This window comes from Sceloporus occidentalis, unplaced genomic scaffold, assembly GCF_023333645.1.
Source record: "Sceloporus occidentalis isolate IW3139 unplaced genomic scaffold, rSceOcc1.0.p SCAF_5, whole genome shotgun sequence".
Classification (NCBI taxonomy): domain Eukaryota; kingdom Metazoa; phylum Chordata; class Lepidosauria; order Squamata; family Phrynosomatidae; genus Sceloporus; species Sceloporus occidentalis.
The window spans coordinates 29,895,578-29,918,212 of NW_028316985.1; the positions used below are offsets into that span (position 1 = coordinate 29,895,578).

General features: G+C 40.7%; 1 protein-coding gene across 1 annotated transcript in view; it reads right to left on the reverse strand.

Moving 5' to 3' along the window:
• Window positions 1–22,635, reverse strand: part of LOC149311851 (synapsin-3-like) — a 245,201-nt gene that overhangs the window by 216,173 nt on the left and 6,393 nt on the right. Inside the window, exon 2 of the mRNA XM_089528061.1 lies at window positions 12,839–13,301. Coding sequence (XP_089384187.1) covers window positions 12,839–13,152 — 314 coding nt within the window. The 5' untranslated portion in view covers window positions 13,153–13,301. The remainder of the gene's footprint in view (window positions 1–12,838; window positions 13,302–22,635) is intronic.

Genomic DNA, 22,635 nt, shown 5'->3' on the forward strand with positions numbered 1-22,635 from the left:
AAAGCACCAAAAATTTTCTTCGTAACCCGGAATAACCTTCGTAACCCGGAACTATTTAATTGAATGGATTTTTTTCGTAACCCGGAAATTTCGTAAGGCGGCGCATTCGTATCCCGGGGTACCACTGTAATCTGTTTACTGCAAATTCCCATTCAGGCCTTTATCCTCAAAGTCTAATCTAAGTTTAGCTGCTTTCACAGCAAACCTAGCAGTGTTGAACATAACAGACTTAGTTGTATTAGCTAACTAAGGTGCGTTACAGACCGCCGAAAAGTGGCGGCCTTTCCCCGGGGTATCGGGGCCTCAGTGGCCAGAACGGCAGCTGCTGAGGCCCCAATCCGCCACTTTCCAAGCCGCGGGGAAGCGGCAAAAGGCTGCTTCCCTGCAGCCTGGAAAGGGGTGTCCTTGGGGCTTGAAGCCCCAAGGACACCCTGCGGTGGCGGGAGGAGGAGAAAGGGGCCGCTTGGCCCCTTTCTCCCTTGCGTTGCTGGGTGCAGCCATCTGAAGGCTGCGCCCAGCGGCACTGCAAACCAGGAAGGAGCTCTGAAATGGACCTCCTTCCTGTTCCGCGCAAAGGGCACACTAAGTGCCCTTGTGCAGAGCGACAACGCCACGTCCGCGCCACCCCGTATAGAGGCGGCGTGGTTGTGATGTCATCAGGGCGGCCCCCATGTAGATGGGGCGCTGCCATTTTGTACGGACTCAGTCCGTACTAGGGTTAGGGGGGTGCGGAAGCACCGCATCTTCCTAACCCTAGTACGGACTGACTCCGTACTAAAAGGCCCGTCTGTAACGGGCCTAAGTGATTTTCTCCAAGTCATTTTGGTTAGCTACAACTTCTAAAATTCTCTTCAGAAACTTATCTCTTGGGGTTTTATATATCTTACAGTGTAGCATATAGTGTATGGTGTCTTCAATATCCTCACTTCTACAAATACAAGCTGCTCCTTGGGAATCTTTTTATATTTCCCTTCAACGTAGTTGGTTTTCATTGTCTGGAATTTTCGGATAAACATTTTTCCTCTCCAAAACATATTTTTAGAAAAGGGAAACTAGAAGAGAAAGCATACTGGAGAAGCTAGGGCTGATGGTGACCTGGACACTTTTTCCATCTTGAAAAAAATTCAGGCTTTATTCTTAACTGCAAAGAGGAAGTTGAACTCCAAGCCCTCCCTCTCATGCTGACAAGGAAATGGCTGCATTGATGAAAGCAATCAAGACTTAACGGTTTTGTTTATCTCCACAGAATGGAGACCTTCTAACTGGCTCAGATTGGTACACTCCCTATTGTATGATATTGTGCAGCTTGCAGAGAGCTCCAGCAAACCTATTTGGATTTGGAAAAGGGTAGATATCTATCTGTGATTGGCTCTGACTGGTGTATGCAACCCATTATCTTTTCTGCTCAGACCATTAAAGAGTCATTATTAGAACCCGAAAAGCACTTCACCCCTGCCCTTTTGCAAGTACATGTTAAGTTAGGAAGAGGTTAACATATAGACATAGAGAGAGAATCTCTCTTTTTGACCTGCTCTCCTCTCTTAGACCTGCTGCTTTCTATTAGATTTGCTTCCCCCTTTCTCTGAGGCCTGCTTCTCTCCTTCAATCTCCAGTCATATCCTTCATGTTAGGGTGAGAAAATCCATGCGTGTGTTAGCTTGTAGCCTCCTTAAGCTTAGCTCTAGCCACTGTTAGATTGGTCAGGAGTAGAGATTTAGCTTTCATGCTGCCCCCCTCCCACTTTTACTTTGTGCAACAGCTTGCACTGAGCATACAATGTTCTGTTGGTTTGTGCTGCTATCCTTTTCTGTCTTTTTAATATAGAAATAATTATTTTTTCTGCAAAGTCAGCAATTTTACCACATTTTTACTTGAAGCTTTACTTACTTAATTACTTTGGTTAATTGTCCGTTTTTAATATCTTGTAAGGTCCTGCATAGAGTTAGTGCCTGGAAGAGCCCCCCCCCCCCCCTACAAACCAGTGCATTGCTCTTAACAGAAAAGCAAAGATTAACAAACAAACAAGCAAAAAGCTGGAAAGGGTCATTGGGATACTTTCCTTGGTTTGCAGGAAAAGTACATTTGTCTATGCATCTGACCTGGACAGAGGGCTGCCATCTCTTGGCTAGCAGTGCAGTGTTTTTTGGGGAAATGCCACTAGTTCACATTTCCTTTGATGCTGATATGTGCCTTATCTGTCTGTTTCTATTTATGTCTGATTAAGTGATCTATGGGAACAAGGCCATACAGCACAGCACTACATCCAGTCTCTCATTTTATCTCATTAAATGATCCCATGTGGATAGATGTTGGAGACAATCCAAGAAAAGGAAGACCTTGGAAAATACTGTGTTAAACTGGAGCCTCTATGATAGGGAACTTTTTTTGCTCTGTCAGGATAGAAAAGCTGTACTCAGGATAGATATTATACATCTCTGACTTAGTGAATTCTTTGTGTAGAGAGGAAACATCCTGTTTCATAGGGCATAGCCAAAGATAAAAACAGTTCCAAAAGAGGAAGCCTATCAGTAAATAAACTTAATACTACAATTGATATTTTTCCTCTGTATTTTTTCAGGGTCAGCCTTTCTTGCTCTAACATTTGAAACTTCTCCATAGACACATTACTTCCAAAACATTGGCTGCCAACCTTCCAGATGCAAACTATGATTGTATGTATGCCATGTGCCAACAATTTTGTTTTACATATTAATCAAATGCTTGCACAGTTGGCCTATTCCCTGCTTTAAAAAAGCTGAATGATATGACAGATATACAGGCATAAGGGGGAGAAATGCCATGGAATGCTTATTGCAGATTTGTTTTCAGTAAAAACCATACATCTGAACTTTGGGAACAAGTTAACCTGGAAACCACATGAGCACAATAAATCCGGTCAACCTGGGTTCACTTATGGGTCCCACCAAACCTTGCTGTATTTCCTCTATAACTGTACCTGTTTTCTCATTATGGCTGACATCCATGACTTTAGCAGGTGGTTAGACCTATAAATTAACTTTAGTTACAAAGGATGGGCAGGACAGTGTGTACAACTGCAGCTAAAAGCAACTTATTTCCTGGGGCTGTGCCTCCTACAAATGCAAGCACTTAACCATAAGAAATCTATAAGTAGGTTGGGGACAGCTTTCTTTATGCCTAGGGTGCAGAGCCTGTTATTTTCCTCAGCATCATCTTGCTCTTGGGTCCCTGCAGGACAATTCTTGCTATCTTGGCCTGCCTCTGAGGATTGTTTCTACTTCAATTTCATGCATATGAGTGAGAGGAAGAAAAATCTATAGTTCCATATATTATTGTCTGTGCACCCCCCACACCTTTTATTTTAAGCCAAATCCTTCAATAAGGGAGGAAAAGGTCCTATGTATTATATCTTTAACCTGTTAAAAACAGGACCACACCATTGGCTTCTAAAGTGAGAAACAGTTTCCTTTATGAGAATTTAGTTTTTAATAGTTACATTTCTACCCAACCTTTCTCTCTATAAGCGGAAGATGGCATATATAGCTTTCTTTTTGTTCTTTCTTTTTTATTCTCACAACAATATTGTGATGTTAGTCAGCTCTGGAGAAAGTGAGTTTTCCAGGGTCAACATCCATGGCTTGGTGAGGGAACTGTATCAAGATCTCCTAAGTGTAAGATCAACAGTCCAACCATTACATGACACTCCAACCATTATATACTAACTTGTTTGCTTTCTGCTGCTCCAGAGAATAGGACACAGAACAATGGATGCAAGCTACAGGAAAAGAGATCCCACCTAAACATTAGGAAAAACTTCCTGATAGTAAGAGCTGTTCATCAATGGAACACACTCCTTTGGAGAGTGGTGGAGTCTCTTTCTTCGGAGGTTTTTAAACAGGCTGGATGGCCATCTGTTGGGGGGTGATTTGATTGTGTATTCCTGCATGGCAGGGGGTTGGACTGGATAGTTGTTGTGGTCTCTTCCAACTCTGTCATTCTATGGCTCTATGATTCTAACTCTTACTCCCACACTCTTGCCATTATTAGAACCTATTACTGTACCATTCTCCTTATAATGTTTTGTGTTGTGTGTTTGTGGTTTCCTTCTAACAACAGGCTATGTTTTTGGACTTTTAGGGACAGGCATGCAAATAGCATACCACTTGGGAATTTTCATCAACAAACACTATTGAACAAGGAGGTTGGAGCAAATGCTATGAACCACTCTAGTTGTTTTAAGGAAATGCACTTCCAGTCTAAAATGATATATTAAATTTAAATTGAATTAAATTTTCATTAGCTTCATTTTGCTTGCATAATAATAATAATAATAATAATAATAATAAACAACTTTATTTGTATTGTCCTGATTCTCCCAATGGATCGAAGTGGGATTACAACCAAAAATCTCCATACAGTGCCAATCATGTCTAAAATACATATCATAAAAACATCAAAGAGTATAAAAATTTCATTATGAACCATTTGCTTCCATAGCGTTAAATTATTGTACCTATTTTCATCTGTCAAAATTTGAAAAGTATGTATACCACTTCGCTATTCCTAGCAAGTCTCTATAGGGTTAAACATACTATAGTTAAGGAGACTCTGCTAAAGTAATTAAGGCTACCAAATTTGACTTGCATGGCTGTATTTATAACCTAGGAGGGAATATTTTCCAGACCCCTTATGTCTATTTTTGCATCAATGCTAATCCTTCACATTTCTTGGTCACCTTTCTGCCAGGAGGATTGGATCCTGAGTCGCCCTAAGTATACACTATAAAAATATAAATATAAAGTGGCAGCAACAGACCTGTGAAACACTATGCAGTTGTGTGAGACATGTTATTATCTATCATGTTGCTTTGATAGCCTTACCTGAACTCTCTACCACTCTTTGATTACATCCAAGGGTTTCATTCATATTCAAAACCTCTATATGCAGTTGTTATGTGCTGCAATTTATTTATTTACTTATATTTATATTTATATTTCATTTATATGCTGCCTTTCTCCCTGAAGGGACCCAAGGTGGCTCACAGATTTAAATCTCTGGTTCCACATATCATTGTCTGTTCTGCACATGATTCACTTGTATAACATTGAAGCCAATTTGTTTTATTTATGTTGTGTGTGGCGAATACCCTACTGAGGACATTTCATACATGGGGCTAAAAAGTTGATTTGTTTTTAATCAGCTCATTATGTGCAGGTAAAAATCAGCCTAGACATAACAGACTGAGGCTGCATCTGCATTGCAGAAATAAAGCAGAGTAACACCACTTTAACTGCCATGGCTCAGTGCTATAGAATTCTGTGGTTTGTAGTTTTGTGAGATATTTAGTCTTCCCTGTCTGGGAGTCTGGTGTCACTACAAATTCCAGAATTATATAGTATTGAACCATGGCAGTCAAAGTTGTGTCAAACTGAATTATTTTTGCATTGCAACTGTAGCCTAGGCTTTCCTTCTGAATTCTCTTTCATGCTGAGTATTCATAATGCATTTGTATGATACCAAATGTATTATAAATACTCCCACAAAAATCTTCACTTGTCTTTATTACACACACACACACACACACACACACACACACACACACACACACAAGCTTGGGAAAGCTGCTTTTTAGACTTTTTGGAATTTCCAGCCAGTCCAAAAAGCATGTATATAAGAGGGTTGAGAGGGACCTTTTCTGCATTGTCCCTAATGGTGGCACAACCACATGGCCGCGCTACCATTAAGGACAATGGGACTTGAGCCTCTGTGGATTTTGGTATCTGCGTGTGTGTGTGTGTGTGTGTCTGGAACGGATCCTCCACAGATACCGAGGGTCCACTGTATAAGTCAAGGATAGGTTTTCGGGAGAAAATTATGAATTTTGATTTGACCCATGGATACGTCAAGGTTAAAACTTAAGGGCATATAACAAAGGATGTAAAGTATGAAGCCAAGACAAGTGATGCTAAAGAATTTACAAAATTCTGGCAGGCTTAACTGTGCCCACTCAAAAGCTGGATGGATGATGAGGGAACTACAATAAATGGTGGCTGTGCAATGTGTGGGGGAGATGACCAGGTGCTGATGGAGATAGGAAAACATGCACATGACAAAAAAGATATAAAAGGAAGATTGTTGTTGTTGTTGCATTCCTTCAAGATGTTTCCAACTTATGGCAATGCTAAAGTGACCATAACACAGTGTTTTCTGAGGCTGAGAGAGTGTGACTTGCTGGACTGTGACTCTGAAGACCAGGGTTCAAATCCCAGCTCGGCCATGTAAACCCTACCTTGGGTCAAGGTTTACATGACTGAGCTGGGATTTGAACCCTGGTCTTCAGAGTCACATGCCAGCACTCAAACCACTACACCATGTAGTAAAGGAAAGATTAAGGTACAGTACAGTATTAACTTTTAGCAGAAAAGAAACCATTCCCTACTGTGAGTTGAGTGGCAGAATGTGAGAGCTTAGTCCATCCCAGAAGAACCTAAATGAAGCACCATCATCCACTGCTTTCTCAGTGCTGCACTGAGCCGCCATCCCTATTTTTCCACCCAGACTTTCAAAAAGGTAAGAAATAGTACTGCAGCAGAGAGAGTAGAGAGTGTTTACGCTTCTTTTAGATTCTCCTGGGAGAATATGGAGGGCCCACTGTACAATTAACTCTCACCTTTTGCCACTCTACTGAGAGAAGGTGATAGTTCCTTTTTGGATAAGAGTTAATGTACAGTATTTACACTGACCCATTAAGTCAACACAAGTTTTGGGGGTGGGTGGGTGATTTTTAGAGTTATACATGAGCGTATAAAGTAACATCCCTGGATAGTGTGGTTCCTATGGACAAATGCTTGCTGCTGATGGCATCTGTGGATTGTAATCTGTTAGTGCTTAATGTATGTAGAGTATCTGCACTGATTTGCACTGAAGAGGAAGTCATTTTTACTCTTGCATGATAATAGCTAATGGAATGTAACACAGGATATATTTTCCTTAAACATGTGTTGCTAACTTCAGTGGATTTCAATTATCCTATCCATCTTTAGTCTCTCAGTGTTAATACAATTTTTCTTCTGCAGCCCTGCGCAGTCTGATTTGCATGTAAGCCATGTATTGTTTGCCAATTATACACTATTTAGAACAATCCAAATGTGGACATCTGGCTGTGCAGCTGTTAACCCCCTAGGAACCTTACTCAGCTAAACAGTGCAGGAGTATGATGGGGGTTTCTCATCACAAAAGAGCACCAATGAGTCCAAATCACACTGTCTGCTAAACTAAACAACAGCAAGAGTTTAGCTTATGTACACATTGTTGCCAGTGGATTCTGGCAGGGTCTGGAAAGTTCCACTTTGGTTTCATAGACAACATTTCTATTGTAGGCTTCTTCCCAGTCCCATGAAAAAACACACAAACACGCTGATTCATAGGACTGGCTGAGCATACAGTTCCAAGTTAGAGAAGAGGAGCTTTTCTCCCTTCCCATTCCACTCCAGATATTTTGCCTAGGCAGGAACCTTCAAATTTGCTTTTAAATGTGGTGTTCTATGGATTTCAAAGGCAATCTAATCATTTACTACCCCTATGCTTGGCCCTTCACATCTGCAGCTTTGATTTTTGCAGATTTCATTATTTGCAGATTTGATTAATATGTTTTCTCTAGGAACCTCTAGGTCCTCCAGTGTGACTCTGTGCTCACCTTCTGCCAGAGGTCATGCTGGAGGACCTAGAGATTCCTAGAAAAAAACACTTCTCTAGGCATCTGTAGGTTCTATAGCACAATTCTGTGGTCAGTATCCAGCAGATGTTGACCACAGAGTTACCATGAAGGACTTAGAAATTCCTAGAGAGGTGTTCTCAGGTTAAAAAAGAGAGATGTTTTATTTGTGTTTTTCCTATTTTCACAGGGGTCCAGTGTCCCTAACTCCAGAGAATATGGAGGCCCCACTGTATAATCAAACTTATCTTAAGAGAATGCTATTGTTATTAATTAGTTCTATTACAGTACTTCTGTTACTTTATCTAAACTCAGTCCCAAGGAACCTCTCGGTTGTTTTGTGCTAGCAGGGTGCTCAAATTTTTGCCTCCAAATGTTAAGTGAAATTTACCACAGGTGGGTGGGGGGAGATCAGGTCTGCACCACTGCAGCAAGCCAGAAGGGCCCAATTGTATGTACTTGTCTTCTGGGGTGTCACCCAGCATGGGCAGCACCCCCTGTACCCCCTAGTGACACCACTGCACAGTTTTTGTTTTAAAGGGATATTTTAAAATGGCTGTAATTCTATTGTTTAATATTGTTTTAATTTTAATTTTTATATTTCTAACTATATATCTTTTATTGCAGTTTGCTGACTTTTTGTAAGTGATATGGGAGAAAGGCAGGGTATAAATAAAGGGTTTGGTGGATGGATGGATGAAGGGAGATCTATATGACTTTTTGTTCATCCTGGAGTAATTCATGTCAATTCCCAGTGTGACCAGAAAGTTTTTGATCCAGTTACTTATTTATTTTTTCAACCCAGTATTTTCCTGAATGAAATGGATGAGATTACTGGCTATCCATTTCTGCTATGTGCAAGCAAAAAGACCTCCTTTTCTTGTCCATTCATAGGATGTTGTGTTTCAGTGTGTGTTATTATTGGAGTCTGTTTCAAAAATACATAATTCTAAAAAACATATAGAAAAGCTGTGTGTGTGTGTGTGTGGGGGGGGGCATTTCTTGCTTCAGGCAGTTGCTCCAAGCAGTTCAAAACCAAATTCTATTTGAGAAATTATCTGCAGAAAGAGCATGATAGTTTCACTTAGAAATGATCTGGGCAAGGAAGTTCCAGAGGTGGGACGTTTTCCTCCTTGATGAAGTCATGTGCCAGGATTTGGCTGGTGTACAGTAACACAAAGTTCTGCCACTCTGTTTCCTCATGTTTTGAACACAATTCTACAGTCTTCATCATCCTTCTCCTCCCCCCCCCCCCCATCTTTCTGGCCAGCCATTCCACATAGGTGTTCTCTAGAAGCAAAAATGGTTCCAAAAATACATTGCCCAAAGGGATAAAAACAAAGAATTTTCTGTAGCATCAGCTAGACAGCTCAACTTTTTCTATTGTGATCTAGTTTGTTAAGCAAAAATCTCAAAAACAAACATTCAGGCCAGCCTGCACCACCTGCCAAGCCAAAAGTACATGCAGATTGTGCACACTACAGGCTGAATAAACATCTGTTTGTCAGAAGAGGAAAATTCAGTACCCCATCTGCACAAAAATAAGCACACATCACACACACACACCATCAAAGTTTACACTTTCTGCTTCTTGTGGGATCACTAAGACTGGAGAGGAGCAATACATAAGGGTCTCAAAACTATCATGAAATTATTATTTGTTTAAGGAGTACCACAAGGTTCCTTTGTTCCTAAGCAGACTGATAATAGATTGATAACAGAAATTATCTTTGAAACAGAGAATGGAAGTGAGTTCAGACTCAAGGATCAAAGGGGAATTTAGACATTTATGGAATAGCAATCTTCTAGTGCTGTGTCTCATCCTAAACGGCTTTTGAAATTGCTTGCTTTGTAACCAATGTGTTAAAGTCCAGAAAAATCTGAAAATAGGAAACTCCTCTATGCATGGGGAATTTGTCAAGTTGTAAGACCAGCAAACTGATGGATTTAACAGCTGATAAAAATAAATCTACCACATGGTCATACAAAGGAAAAAGAAGAAAGATGCTTGTATGCAGTATCACTTATTCTGGTAACAGCAAAGAGGCACAGGAAAGTGGCTAGATGGCAACACAATGTAAGACTTCTCTCCAGATTTTTATCACTGATGCTCTGATTTAGTGAAAACTGGATCACATGACTTCCATGGGCAAAGAACCCTATCTGGTCATATCACCTACTAGACTGGGAACCACACAATGTTGTTTCATAGCCAGGGCTCACACAGTTGAAGCACCAGGACTTTTTGAGTTGCACAACAAGACATCTCTGATTACTATGTTCCCTCTAAACATAGGTGCAATTTTCACAGCAGCTGGATGGGAAACAGATTTTCCCTGCTACAAAATATTGCTGTGAGCCAATCCTTGTTCTATTGCTAAATGTTTCATATGTCATGGCTTGGTCTTGAATGGGCAATTAAGACTCGTCAGCTATACAAAACAGCTGTTCCAGGTGGAGATGAGAACTGCTAGAATTGTTGTGGTTCATAGGGCTGCCTGCACTCTTACACTCTTCCTGGGGGTATAGCTATGGGAACTTCTATGAAGAGTGTTGGCACTTCAATACTGATCACTGCAGCACTAGACCCACATAGGCAAAAGGATGCTGTCAGGGGCGTCAGTAGGGGGTGTGGACTGCACTGGGTGACATCCAGTGGTGCAGTCACTCCTGTCACTCACAAGACCCCCTGGTCACCCCCTCCACCAGCCAGGGTACATCTGATGTCCATCTGGTAAAGCCACTGGTGGGTGCAGTGATGCATTCAAGTCGTTAAGTCCAAATCTCAGGTCTCACATCCCTACCTTCAAGTCTCAAGTTAAATCTCAAGTCCTTGAAAGATACTTTGAAGTGAAGTCTCAAGCTGAGCCTCAAGTCTGGGAGCCAACTTTTACCAGAAAATAAGGAGGCGGGGTGCATTTCTCAGAGGGAACAGCAAATGTAGGAGTTAAGATCTGCTTTGCAGATCTGTTCTCACTGCACATCAGAGGAGCCTTTAAAAGATTTTCAAAAAGCTTTGAAGTGACTTGAGTCCAACTTAAGTCCAAGTCAGTTGACTCAAGTATTCATCACTGGGTGTGTGTGGGGTGCTGCTGCCACCCAACACGTCCTTCCAGGTCTAGTGGGGCTGCTGACCAAGTGAGGAAAAGGCTGCAGGGTGCCGCAGCAGCCCACACCAGCAGCTGCTGGTAGGAAGAGGCTGCCTTCTGCTGGCTGGCTGGGAAAGTGGGTCACTTCCCTTTGCCTCTTGCCCAGCAGCTCTGACATTACTGGAAATGCTGCTGGTTGGAAGCAGAAGCCCACTCCCATCAAGGCAACCTGGCTGGTGGAGGGGGGCAGATGGGGTATGTGCCAAGCAGCCTGTGACAGTATGAGTTACCACATTGGAGTGACACTAACCCTAGTGATGCCACTGGGTGCTGTGCATATAGTACTAAGGAATGAATTACCATACTTATTGCCTAGGGCATAATGCAGGATGCCTGCTGCTGGATTGAGTTCTGCATGCAGAGTTTTATTCTCACAGTCATCACTTTACTTCTTGGAACACCTTGATTGCCTGAAGTAGCTCTGTCCTTAAAAGGAAAACATCTATGTTTGAAGCTAGACAACATTAAAGCTTGACTGACACATAGGTAGAAGCAGGCATGTGTACATAGCATTTTGGAGTATTTAGAGAGGGGAGAGTGGAATCGTCAGGAAGTGGAACTCTAAACAATGCCAGATAAAGGGATGTTTACTGCTGCCTGCACCACTTCCTGGTGGTGGATTAAAGGACTGTTGGCTAGGATACATCCAACTATCCAAATATGCCAAAGTACGTGGTCTGCATTGAGCAAAGGCACTGATAACATGGAAAATCTTATATCAAAGTAAAGTACAGAGGTGGGGAGTGAGGGTTTCCCCTTCTTTAGCTTTTTCTAGGACTAAAGGTAATAATACAGAATAGTCAATGAGTTTTTAATATATACAGACTGCGTACTGATTCTGTTTAGATAGCAAGAGGGATGGATGTTGCTGAAAAGAGGGACAGTAAGTTGAGATATTACCTGTTGTTTGAATGCACCCTATCCTTACATTATTCGAAAACACCACCCAACCCCAATTAGAATTCCAAATTCAGAGTTGTCTTCTTTCCAATGGCAGGAATCATACACACCTTTTAGAATTCCTAGTCAGTGGTGACACCTAGTGGCCTCATGGTGTTATTACGTAAGGCAAAAAAAAAAAAAACCCCACAAGGAAAGATTAGTACAGAAAGAAAAGTAGGTAGTTTCCTGGGTGTAGTGAAGTCCATTCTATTATGTATACAAAAGCGCCCAGTGTGAATGCAATGTTTGCTAAAGACAATAAAAACTAAATTAAATGTTTTAACTCTATAGACTGTATACTTTAGGAAAGAATATATTGATGTTTTAATCTCTCCTGACTTTAATAATTTGTAAACTAGATTGAGTCCCAATAATTGGGGAACAGGTGGTATAGAAATTAATAAAAGAATCACTGCCACCATCACCAATATCACCATCATGCTATCATTTCTGCAGGGCTGCCACATTCTGGATGATGATAGTTAAAAAAGCAATCGTTTAAATGTGTACAAAAATAAAATTTCCAAAACATAAAGCTTTAAAAGATTAAAAAAATGTAAGAAGACAAACATAACAAAAATCATTCTTTAAAATGTGGCCAGACTGCAATCTCAAAGAAAAGGTAATTTTTCAAGGGAAAAATCCCTCTTGTGTTTTGCTTTTTAAATAAGGGACCAGATATATTTCTAGTTCAATTTTATAACTAAAACTCTGCAATCAGTTATGTGTGTTCATTGCCTCTGCAACCTGTCAAATTTATAATCATGATATGAATTTCCATTTCACAGTGACACAGTCTTGTGAAACAAGTGATACCTCATTCTTTCTTAATTTGCTGCTCTTATTTTTATTTTATATTTTTAAAATTGCAGCATATATTTTAGATACTGTTTTAAGTTTGATAAGAGATTGTGGGTTGACCATGTTGTTCATAAGTACACACTTTATATTTTAAAAACCCATATCTGAACTATGTATTCCCAAGACATTAATGATTCTGGTTTATGATCCACCAAAGCCATGGCTATGAAGACAGTAAAGTGTGGATACTTACCAATCTGTGTGGGGATCATCAATTACCAAGAGGATCTGGGGTTTCTGTTGGACTACAGGGGCAGGACTTGTTGAGTGCTCCATCAGTCCTGCCGCTGCCTGTGTGGTCTGCTTCATGGCACTGGAGAGGGAGCTAAAGATGCTGGTACCAGAAGAAAGAGGAGCAGGCTGCTGCAGAGACTGCTGTCTCCTCTCTGTTGCTGGGGAAACAGGGTTGCTGGTAGAATTATCTGGACGCTGAAGGTCCATCATATAACCATTTGGCAAGTTGGCAACAAAACTACTGTCTGAGAGGCGCCTTCGGAGAAAATTCATTGTGATCGCTTCTCCAAAATATGACAAAAGAACACAGTGTTAAGAAGCTAAAGAGCCAATTTGGGCTTTTGCTGGTTAGTCAAAAGAAATCTTCTGCCACTTTCAATTGTACAGTGGGGAGGACACTTGCGTTCTTTAGGTATGCTTGCCTGGAAAATACAGAAAAAGACAAAATGTTAGGATTATTTACCTTTGAAGAATTAGGAAAGCTAATTAGCAATTTTGTTGTACAAGGAAATAAAAAACACATGAAAATAAAACATTTAAAACCAATAACTCCAGGCAGACTTGGGGCAGGTGTTAAGCCACTCTGAACTTTATTGGTTTCTTTCAGATGGGTAGAAATCCATTAGTCTTCTGGAAGTTGTTGGGAAGCCAACATGGTGTAGTAGTTTGTGCATAGAACTATAACTCTAGATACCAGGGCTCAAATCTTTCAACAGTCATCGAAACGCACTGGGTGACCCTGGACAAGTCACACTCTCTCAGCTTCAGCACCTCTGAACAAATCTTCATCATAAGATCTCCATTAGTTGGAAATAACATGAAGGCACACAACAGTGACAAATGCTGTCGAACTCCAGCTCCCATCTGTCCTGTTCAGCACTGGCCAATATCAGGTATGATTTATTTATTATTTATTATTTATGGTATTTATACCCCACGCTTCAGCCCTAAAGGCTCTCAGAGCAGCTTACAATTATTAATTTTAATTAGATGGTTCCCTGCCCTCAGACTTACAATCTAAAAGACACGACCCAAAAGAAGAAGGGAATGGTGGTGGGAAAGGGGATGAGGTCCAGTGGTTCTTCTCTCCCTCTGAGGCCTGGACCAAGGCAGATGGACTGGAGGGAGGGCTCTTCTTCTTCAGGCTAGCCCTGATGGAGCTGGGCCTGCCTGGTCACTCCCTCGCAGGCCAGAGGATGACAGTTATGGAAGGAGGAGTCTCTTCCTTCAGGCTGATTGGTCACAAAAATGGAAACAATATAATGGGTGCTACTTTTGGGGGGACAACATTTAATTATTGTTTTAAAGTCTGTGCACTTGCAGAAATTGCTTCCCCAAGTGTGCAAATTTACTTCATGATGAACAAAAAAAGGTATTTGCCTATTCATGGTAAGAATAATGCCCCCCCCCCCCCATTTTATTCCCCTTAGCACAAAGGTTTGAATTATGTCATTATTTACCACCTTATGCATAACTATGGCCCTCCAGATTTTGGTGGAGTGAAATTCCAATAATCCTTCACCACTGAGTATGTTGGCCAGGACTGAACCAGGTTCCATCCCTTTCCAAAGCCAACAATATCACCAGTTTTATTCTTCAGAAAGAGCCAATATATTGTACAAGTGAAACATGAGGGCAAATGTGCGGCATGAGACCTCCTTGCTTCCCAAAGAAATTGTTTCCATGCATCCCACTTGTTGCATCTAGCTCAGACAATATTTCAGGTAAACTACAGATCTGGTGTGATAGAGTCAGCATTTGTGTAGCTGTGCACACAAATTTTTGTTCCAATTGACCTCTCTGCAACAGAGCTGTAACTGGTCTATTGTCTGAGCTTCTAATAACTATCAACCTATAGCCCCAGCAGCTACAATATATATTCTATCCTGTAATCTTACAGTAAATGCAAACTACTGACACTCTACGAATTTGATCCCCAAGCAGACTTTGTGTCTTTTTTTAAAAAGCGAAGTCCAAGCCTGGTCACACAGAATCACAAAATCATAGAACCTTAGAGTTGGAAGGGGCCACAAGAATAATCTCTAGTCCAATCCCTTGCCATGCAGGAATATATAGCTAAAGCATTCCTGAAAGATGCCCATCCAATTTGATTAAATAGTGCCAAAAAATACCTCCATGAGTGCTTACCGGAGCAAATCTATATAAACCTGTTTCCAAGGTTGTACCTTTTGACCCATTATATTTGTACATCTCAATAGCTTACTGTTCAGCCTACAGATGTTTCAGGAGAATCAAAAGCCAGATGATTTATACACGTGTTGACGTGTATAATGGAAAGGATTGTCTGTGTTGAAATTGTACATCACGACTCTTTGTTTGAGAAAGAAAACCTCTGGATATTAAAACACTGATTTATAATTTTAAATTTGACAATTGTTATTCTGCCTGGTAATAGGAACAATTGCAGAGCGTCACTCCTGATTACAGCAGAGCCATGTCACATAACTCAATGAGTTACAAAGGTCTTTTGTGACGCCTGCTTATCAGGGAAGCCAGAGGCAGCTCAGTAAGAGCATACATGATGGGGGGGGGGGGGGGAGAATCCATACTAATCCTTCAGAATTACAGAAACCATCTCCATCTTCAAAGTCTGCCTAAATGACACATTACTTATTCTTCACTCCCCTACAGTAAGGGCCTTGCAAATAAAAGCCTGCTTTTGCGCTTTTTTGATGCAAACGCCTCTGCCATCATTAAGATTAAGTTCCTACATATATGCTAAAGGCATCTCCTTTATATCAGTGATTCAAATGAAGGTAGGTGACATTATTCAAACCAGGAAGAGTACAGAAAATAAGAACTCTGTAGATTTACCAAATAAATCCATGAAAGAAATCTGGCATTCTTCCGCTTGCCCCCTCCTTTTTTTAAAACCTCCTTTCCCACCTTTTCTTCTCTACTTCAGTTTTTGGGTTTGCAGGTGCATGATGTAATGTGAGTTTGCAAAAGCCCGGTCTGCTTGAAAACCTGATTTCACAATGATAGGAATCTATGTCATATCATGATTGGCATTAATAGAGCAGGGCCTTCCTTTGCAGAGATAGGTTTAGCTTTGAAGTTCACTGATCTGAATAAAATCAAGAAGCTGAATGCATTTAATGTTCAAGGCCTGGCAAGATGCATTAAGGATCAGCTCAGATATAAAATGCCTATGGGAACTGCCAGCAAGTAACTTGCTGGTTCTCTCACAAGAAAAAACAGAGATTTCTCAATCTTACATTGTTGCCCTTCTCTGATGAATACAACACAGAACTCTTCCCATATCATCTCAAGGCTGTCTACATTGTGTTTTCATAGCTGTCACAACAGATTTGTGTTTGTTAAAGACAGGGTTAAGATGAGCTGTTTTCTTGCTACTGAGCTAAAACAGATGCCCTTTAAAAAACAAGTCAAACTGTTACTTGGCCAATAAAGCAGGACAATGGAGATTTGTTTAATTAATAAAAACTATCATGTTTTATGGTGTGTCTATGTATTATGACCATGTAAACTTCTCTAAGAATAATCAGATGAGTAAGCATGAAGAGCTGAAACTCATACTGAGAATGCATTGAATTACCAATTAACAGAAATTCTAAGGGGCTCTACAGACCACCCCTAAGGGGCAGAAGGATGTCACCCCTTTCTTGGCCGGATCAGGGCTGTGGGAACCTTATGCCGCAGCCCCAATCCAGCCTTTGGAGGGCACAAAAAGGAGTCACAAAAAGCAGTTCCTTTTTGCACCCTCCAAAGGGTGCCATAGCCACGGCAGCATGGCTGTATGGCGCCCTTTCAGTGCTGCATCATCTGGAAGCAGTGCCGGAGGCGTGCCATGATGCTACATGCTGTCTGGAGTGGCGCACAGCTTCATGGTGCTCTGGGGCAGAGTCAGGGCATGAGTCATCAAGACGCTGCACCCCGACTCCACCCACAGGCTGGCCTTTCAGACCGATCTGTATAGTGCCTAAGAACCTGTGAAACTGCATTATAGTAGGCTTCTTTTATGAGCTCAAGGTGTTGTGCATGGATCTCTTTTATTTTTAACTGTCTTCAATTCGACCCTGACTCATGGTGACCCTCATATTGGAAGCTAATACTTTGATGGGAGACTGTCAATAAATACCAGATGTTGTAGGCTGTATTTCAGAGGAAAGAACTGGGAAAACCACTTCAGAGTATTATTTGCCTTACAAAAAACAAAACCTAAGAAATTCATGAGATTGCCTTAAATTGACAGGTGACTTGCAGGACATACACATTTAGCTTTCCCTGTCAGAGAGCTCTGGTGCCACAACACTACAATTCCCAGAATTCCATAACTTTGAGCCATGGCTGTTAAGGTGGTGTTATACTGGATGATTTCTGCAGTGTGGATGCAACTGCAGGCTTCAGCAGAGGAATAGTCTCCCACTTTCAGGACTTCTAATCTCTAGGAAGCTTTAAGACAACAAAGGAATGGTAATGCATGAGGCAATACAGGAATACATAGAGTTTAATCTTTCGTAGGATTAAGTCTGCTTCATCAAATGCTCCTTTTTGCGCCACGGATAGGCCAGATCAGGGCTGTTCAGCCCCTTAGTCTCTGAAAGTGTATGCTACCAACATCTTTCTCTCATCTAGTCTCAAAGATCCCTCTGCATAACATGCTTTTGGTTACTCTTTGTAGAAAATAGATATCTTGCAAAGAAAACACTATTTCCTGTGCTGGAGATCTATTTTCTGCTCAGAAAGCAGGGTTTTTACAAATGAAAAACACATGTTTTGCTCCCCAGTGTTCCACAGAGGCAAACACTATAGAGGAACATTCATTTTCTCCCACACTGAGAAGAAAAGTACAAGAACTGTTTTCACTCACATGCAAAGATAAAATAGTCAAACTTTACATTAATGTAATGGGACATACAGTTTTCTCACATAACATACATAGCAGTGCAAACACAGTCCAGTTTGTCATTTTCGTTATGTATGCATTTAGCATAACAGTGCCAAAATACACATTAAACTTGTCAATTTAAGTATTCTGTTGTTGTTGTTATTGTTTATTTGTTTTTTTCATGTATATCCAACCATTGTCTTAATATGGGACCCAATTAGGGATGCCATAACCCGGCGGCCCCTGTGACAATCACACTTTTGGGGGGGGGCCCTCCCGGTCACGGTTCGGTTTGGGGGCCCCCCATGCCTTGTTCCCGGTTCGGGGTCCACTCCTCCTGCGGCCATAGCCGCTGCCGCTAATGCGGCTGGCTGCGGCGACAACCCACCTCCTCCTCCTCTTCGTGGTGGGCTGGACAGCGCCAACCCACCTCCTCCTCCGGCTCTGCCTTCTCCTCCTTGGCGGCAGAAGCGCCGCCGCCACCGCATCAGGGCTTGCCCACCCGCACACGCGCGGGGGGCTCCAAAAGAGGAGCTCGTCCCTTGCTTTGGCCAGCCAGCCATTGGCCAGCTGGCCAAAGAGGATGGGCTCCTCGGCGCGCGCCGCCCAGGCCTCAGCAGGGGCCAGCGGCAGCGCGCGCACCTGCCCCGCTTCCCTCTGCGCGCGCACCTGCACCGCTTCCCTCTGCGCGCGTGCGCGTGCCAGCCATCCTAAGGAGGAGGAGGGGGGGAGAGGAGGAGGAGGAGGAGGAGGAGGAGGAGGAATGAGCCGGAGGAAGGGTGCCTGAAGGCCAGGGCAGAATTGGGCCAGAGGAGGAGGAGGAGGAGGAGGAAAGCTGAGTCAGTGGCCATTAGGTCTGCCTTGGTTTTTTGTTTTTTTTTAATTATTTTTAAAAATATAAAATACTTATTTTATTTTATTTTATTTTATTAATGTTTATTATTGCTTTTTATTTTTTTTATTTCATTAATTTTTATTATTGCTTGTTTTATTTTATTTCATTAATTTTTATTATTGCTTTTTATTTTATTTCATTAATTTTTATTATTGCTTGTTTTATTTTTTTTCATTAATTTTTATTATTGCTTTTTATTTTATTTCATTAATTTTTATTATTGCTTGTTTTATTTTATTTTATTAATTTTTATTATTGCTTGTTTTATTTTATTACATTAATTTTTATTATGAAATATATACACCCCTGCCTTGTTTTTTATTTTTTCCCCATTATTTTTTATTATTAAATATATGCAAGTGCATTTTCTGTTTATTTATGGCGCTTTGAATGCTAACAAGTCTGCCTTTCTTGGACAATTATAGTGATGATGATGATGATGGTGGTGGTGATATTGATAACAACAAGCCTCTGAGGCACGGCCAATGTAACTTGCTGTGATTTTTACAAACTCATGCGCAGTGAAGAAAAACCACAGTCCCTTGCCCAAGTACACACTTCTGAGAAGTACAGTTGAACCCGAGGGCAAATACATTTCTGCCATCTGTCTAGGAATAATGCCAAAATGTCCTCTATTTTGATCATGCCTAAAAAACATGCATTTATATTAACATTTTTAAAAAACCCTCAATTTTTTGCACGTCTTCCATTTTTTTAAATGTGTCCTACATTTGAAAATGTTGCCCTACATTTGTCCTACGTTTGTCCCGGTTTGGAGCTCCTGACTTATGGCAACCCTAGACCCAATGCAGTTTCCAGCACTGTATGCTTGCATTTATTTATTTATTTATTTATTTATTTAGCACTGTAGATTTGCACAGCGCTGTACATAAAAACAATAAATATATAAGAGCAAACCTGCCTATGGCATACAAACTAAGAAAATTATAGTTCAAACGGTAAAAAACAAAAAACAAATACCAGAGCTAATTTAAAATAGTTTAAAACCATTCAAAACAAAGCAATGAAGATAAAGGTACAGCACGCCCACCTCATTAAAACAACCTTCTTCAAGAATTAGTTCCTTCTCAAATGGCTGTTTGAACAAAATGGCTTTTCCCCACTGGCAAAAAGAGAGCAGTTGTTGTTAACTATTTATTATTATTATTCTTGACAGTTGTTCTGATGCGCTTCTTCATGAGCTAGCAACATGCTGACTTCCTTGGCAATAATTGTTTCCCAGTTTGGGGCTATATCTATAATGTTATATGAGACTATTAAGAAGAATGGTCTGTGAGGGTTAAACTTCATGTTTGCAAGGGATAACTTACTGATGTTCCATGTTCCATGTGTGGGGAGAGAACAGCAAGCTGTATTTGTCTTCATCAGAGCAATCAAAGATATTTTGAAATCAAGAGTCATTAGCATTAGGAGGAAAATAATGATCACATCAATCTGTAAAGCCAATTAAAATGTTTGTACAACAGTGACAGGAGAAAATTGCATGATTCCGTAATCATGAGACTTTCAGAAGAAGAAGTGATTTTTTTTCAGTGCAAAGGTATTAAACGTGAATAATTTACACACTCAGAATTCAGTCTAATCTCCATGTTCATGTGACAGTTTATAACATGGAATTATATTCATATAATTTCTGTGTAGGACAGTAATGGATATAACTTGAATGCTCTGTTATTCATATGCTAAAATAATCTAAACAAATTCACGATTTTCCATGATAGTTTAGAACAATATTATAGTTTTGTCACAAACTTTTGTTTTTGTACCTGCAAAAAGAGAAAAAAATGGTGATGGTGTTACGGTATGAATTAACAGATTAAGTCATGGACATAGGCTGGCAGGTGCCAGCTTTCCTACCCATTCCTGGGATCTCTTTCTCCCCCTCTCCTGAATGGTATACAGGGACTCTAGGTACCCTGAATAATGTGGTAAGGTAGAGACTGAGGAGGAGAAGTGAATATTCCCTGCAATTAGATGGAACAGAGTTCATCTCACAGAAGACATTTCCAATTGATTTTCAGGCCCTTCTCCCCTGCACCACAAGGGGACGCATTGGCTGAAGAGTGGAGTATAAATAAATGTTGTTGTTGTTGTTGTTGTTGTTGTTGTTGTTATTATTATTATTATTATGTTTCCCCTTGCCATGGAGAGGAGTTGTTACTGTGTTCCTTCAAGTTATTTCCAATTTATGGGGACCCTATCACAGGGTTTTCCTGGCAAGATTTGTTAACAGTGGGTTTGACATTGCCTTCCTCTGAGGCTGAGAGAGTGTTACTTGCTCAATGGGTTTCTATAGCGTAGTGGGATTTGAACCCTGGTCTCCTAAAGTCCTAATCCAATATGCAAACTACTCCAACACACTGGCTTTTATGGGGAAGAAAATGATACTAACATATATGCATTACTATTTAATCAATGCCTGATGACAAGAGAGGGGCATAGCTCAGAGACACATATTTTGTATGCAGTATATCCCAGGTTGAATTCCTGGCATCTCCAGTTCACAGGATCAATAAGAGGTAATGGCAGAGGCTTCAGACTGAGATTCCACAGAACTGATGCTAGTGGAGTTATATAATACTAGGCTAGATAAATAGTCTGGCCTTTGATCAAATTTGATCAAAAGTTACTTATATGGACTACAATTCCTGGAACAGCCCAGTCAGCATGGCCAGCGGTCAGGCTGCCTGAGACATTCTGGGAGTTATAGTCCTACATATCTCCAGAATCCCCAGATCAACTTTCTTCTGGGCAAAAAAAGTGGGTGCATTGCTGCTGTTAGAAGCATCCAGGTGCAACAATTTACCTTTTCAATTGAGCTGAAGGTCTCCCCTTAGCTCTTTAACATCAAAACAAAGCAATGAAGATTTTTATTAGTTTTTATTGGTTTTTATTGATAGATATATTGAAATGTTGTTTTTATATTGTGAAAGTTTTTAATGATTCTGTGAACCGCTTTGATCATTTTGGAAGAGCGGTATATAAATAAAGCATATTATTATTATTATTATTATTAGTAGTAGTAGTACACACTTTGAGAGCCAGACATTTACTTCTAGCCACTTTGTTGGTTTTTTAAAACTTTTTTTGTTATAGTCCACGTGCCCCATGAAGGATTGCAGAACATAAAAGTGATTCTCCACTCCTGCTGCAGTGATGCTTAACCCTTGTTTTGGTTACTACAGAACCTTTCTCCTACATGCAACATTACCTTACAAGTGAAAGGTAACTCAATTCATGGGCAGTGAATCCATGTTGGTTTTATAACTGCTCCTCTTGCACCAGCTCCAGCTTTGATAGTTAAATCTTTCTCACAGATCTATTGCTTGGCCCAGGCCAAGGTTTGTTCTGGATTAAATAGAGAGAATTTATCCCAGGTTATCTGCTGGATGTGTGGGATATTTAGGATAGTTGGCTCATGACTTTGGACAGGGAAGGAGCTGTATAGCAAAAAAGTCTCCATGCTTTAAGGACAGCTGGGTCTCAATATCCGCAGATTCCTTATCCATGGATTCAACCATCCACAGACTGAAAATATTTAAAAAAATATTCTAAAAACCAAACATTTTTTGTTTTTCATTGATGCCCTTGCTTTGTCCTTTACATCCTTTGTTACATGCCCCCAAATTATATCCTTGACTTATTCATGGGTCATATCAAAATCCAAAATTATGGCCTCAAAACCTTCCTTCGACTTATACATGAGGTGGACTTATACATGAGTATATGGTAGTCAAACAAAGACTACTTGGGTTGACTTATCAATGTAAGTACTGTACTTTAATTCTTATCACAATATTAGACATCTCTTAGTCTATCCCAGGAGGATCTAAAACAAGCACCACCCCCAGTGCACTGTGGCATTGCTTCTGGGTTTTTTTAATGTCTGGGTGGGAAAATAGAGCTGTTCTTTGGCATTGTTTTCTTTTGCTTCATCCTTTGTTACATGTAAGTTTTACCCTCAACC